We start from the raw sequence: 1,985 nt of genomic DNA, 5'->3' as shown, positions 1-1,985 counted from the left end.
GTTCTACCCTGTCCTACGGGGTCGCTGTGGGTCGGCATCGGCACGAGGGCAGGGAGTTTGTTTGTTGGGCTCGTCAAACCCACTATCTGTGGAGGAAGATGAGGCTGTCTGCTCCTGTAAGGATTTACAGTCTGGGAACCCCTGGGAGGCGGTTCCACTCAGTCCTGTAGGGTCGCTGTGAGCAGCACCCACTGGGAAGTGGGCGGGGTTTTTCGACAGACCCGGTGGCAGGTCTCCCTGGGTTACAAGACCACAGCCCCCAGTACTGATAGAATTTCACCCAGACATTTTCCTTGCACTTGCCCTGCGGATGTTGTGTCTCCGTCCCGCACTTTGCGCACCCCCGTGCACGCGCACACGCACACGCAGGATCTACTCCCCCACCCCACCCCCGTGACTAACTGCACGGCTCCGTGTTGCAGACAGACAAGGTGAAATTGACTTGGAGAGATCGCTTCCCCGCCTACTTCACCAACCTTGTCTCCATCATCTTCATGGTAAGAGCTGGAAGGGATGGGGGGGAGGGGCGCCCGAGCCTCGCCCTGGGACCTGAGGTGGGTGTGACAGCAGCAGTACCCGCCTCACCCCATGTGCCAGGGTGCTGTCACCATAGGGGGCGGGGAGTGAGCCCACCAGTGACCCCTGAAATGGCATGTGGAGAGGGGTGGGGTTTCGCCTCCTCCCCCCCCACCGAAAGGGATAGAAGGGACTTTGTGATACACGCCACTTCTGCCGTGTCCGGCTCAGGACTTTGACAGTCGGTCTGAGCAAAGACCTGTGACAGCAGCCACCTCCCAGAAGCTTGGTCCCTCTGCCCCCCTGCTCTCTGGCTAAGTTCTGCCCCAACTCCTTTATCATGCGGGACTAGCAAAGGTACTGGGGGGGGGCAGGGGGGGCAGAGCTACAGGTCCTGCTGGTGGTCTCACACCCAACCCAATCCCAGCCCCACCCGCTCCATTTCCCCTCCATTCCCTTTGACCCCTAGAGACTGATGCTTTCAAGTTATCAGTGCCCCGCCCCTTACATATAGAGCCCTGGTGACATAGCAGGCTACACATTAGACTGCTAACTGCAAGGTTGGTAGTTTGAAACCACCAGCCGCTCTGCAGGAGAAAGACAAGGTTCTCTGCTCCTGTAAAGGAGACCCACAGGGGGCCGTTCTCCTGACCCTTAGGGTCGCTGTGAGGCGGAGAGTGAGTGAGAGTTGAGAGGGCAGCAGGGAAAATCGTCCGTGGGGACAGGGAGCTGGTGGTGCTGTGGTCAAGCCCTCCCGCAAAGATGGCATCTTGGAGCCCCCAGGCGATGCGGCTCCGTCCTGTGGGGTCTCTGTGAGTCAGACTCATGCGAATGGCCATGGGTGTAGGGCACTAACAGGGAACCCTCGGGACCATGATGCCAAAGGTTGGACGTTCAAACCCATCCAGCAGATCCGCTGGAGAAAAGGCTTGGTGGTCTGTGCCCCTAGAGACACCTGTGGTGGCAGCCTGCTGGGTCCTGCCCACAGCTGAGGGGGCTGCTCAGCCCTGAGGGGCCCCATCGCCTAAGCTTCTGGGCGTGGCTTCCTCCCGCTGTCACTGACGGCTGGTGCAGGTGTGGTGTCTCCCCAGATGGCCTGTGTAAGGGGAGAGGGGAGGGCGGGCCTGCCAAAGCCTTCTCGCCAGAGCCCCTGTCTCGAGGAAAACCCCCCACCCCAATTTCCATGTCCTTGTTACTACCTTCCTTTCTCTGAGGTTCACAAGCTGAAGTTTGACTTGAGTCCGGTGGCCAACTTGTCCAGGAGCCTGCTGGCTGCCCTGGTGGGTGGTGTCCAGTGGGCTTCCCAACCCCCAGGTCCCTCCAGTGCCCCATGAGGCTTTACCACCTGTCCTTTCTTGTTCCCTCCATCTGCCGTCAGAAGTGCCACCGTGTCACAGAGGAGTCAGCCAACAAATGGAAGCAGAGGGTCCAAACCGCCATGGCGGGGGTGAAATTGGTACCCCTCTCTC

General features: G+C 59.8%; 1 protein-coding gene across 1 annotated transcript in view; it reads left to right on the top strand.

Moving 5' to 3' along the window:
• ANO1 (anoctamin 1) overlaps window positions 1-1,985 on the top strand; it is a 126,798-nt gene that overhangs the window by 94,526 nt on the left and 30,287 nt on the right. Inside the window, exon 15 of the mRNA XM_045297139.1 lies at window positions 423-497. Coding sequence (XP_045153074.1) covers window positions 423-497 — 75 coding nt within the window. The remainder of the gene's footprint in view (window positions 1-422; window positions 498-1,985) is intronic.

This window comes from Echinops telfairi, unplaced genomic scaffold (assembly GCF_000313985.2).
Source record: "Echinops telfairi isolate 266 unplaced genomic scaffold, ASM31398v2 ScPeMD7_7417;HRSCAF=8455, whole genome shotgun sequence".
In the NCBI taxonomy this organism is placed as follows: domain Eukaryota; kingdom Metazoa; phylum Chordata; class Mammalia; order Afrosoricida; family Tenrecidae; genus Echinops; species Echinops telfairi.
This window is presented reverse-complemented; position numbering and strand designations above follow the sequence as displayed.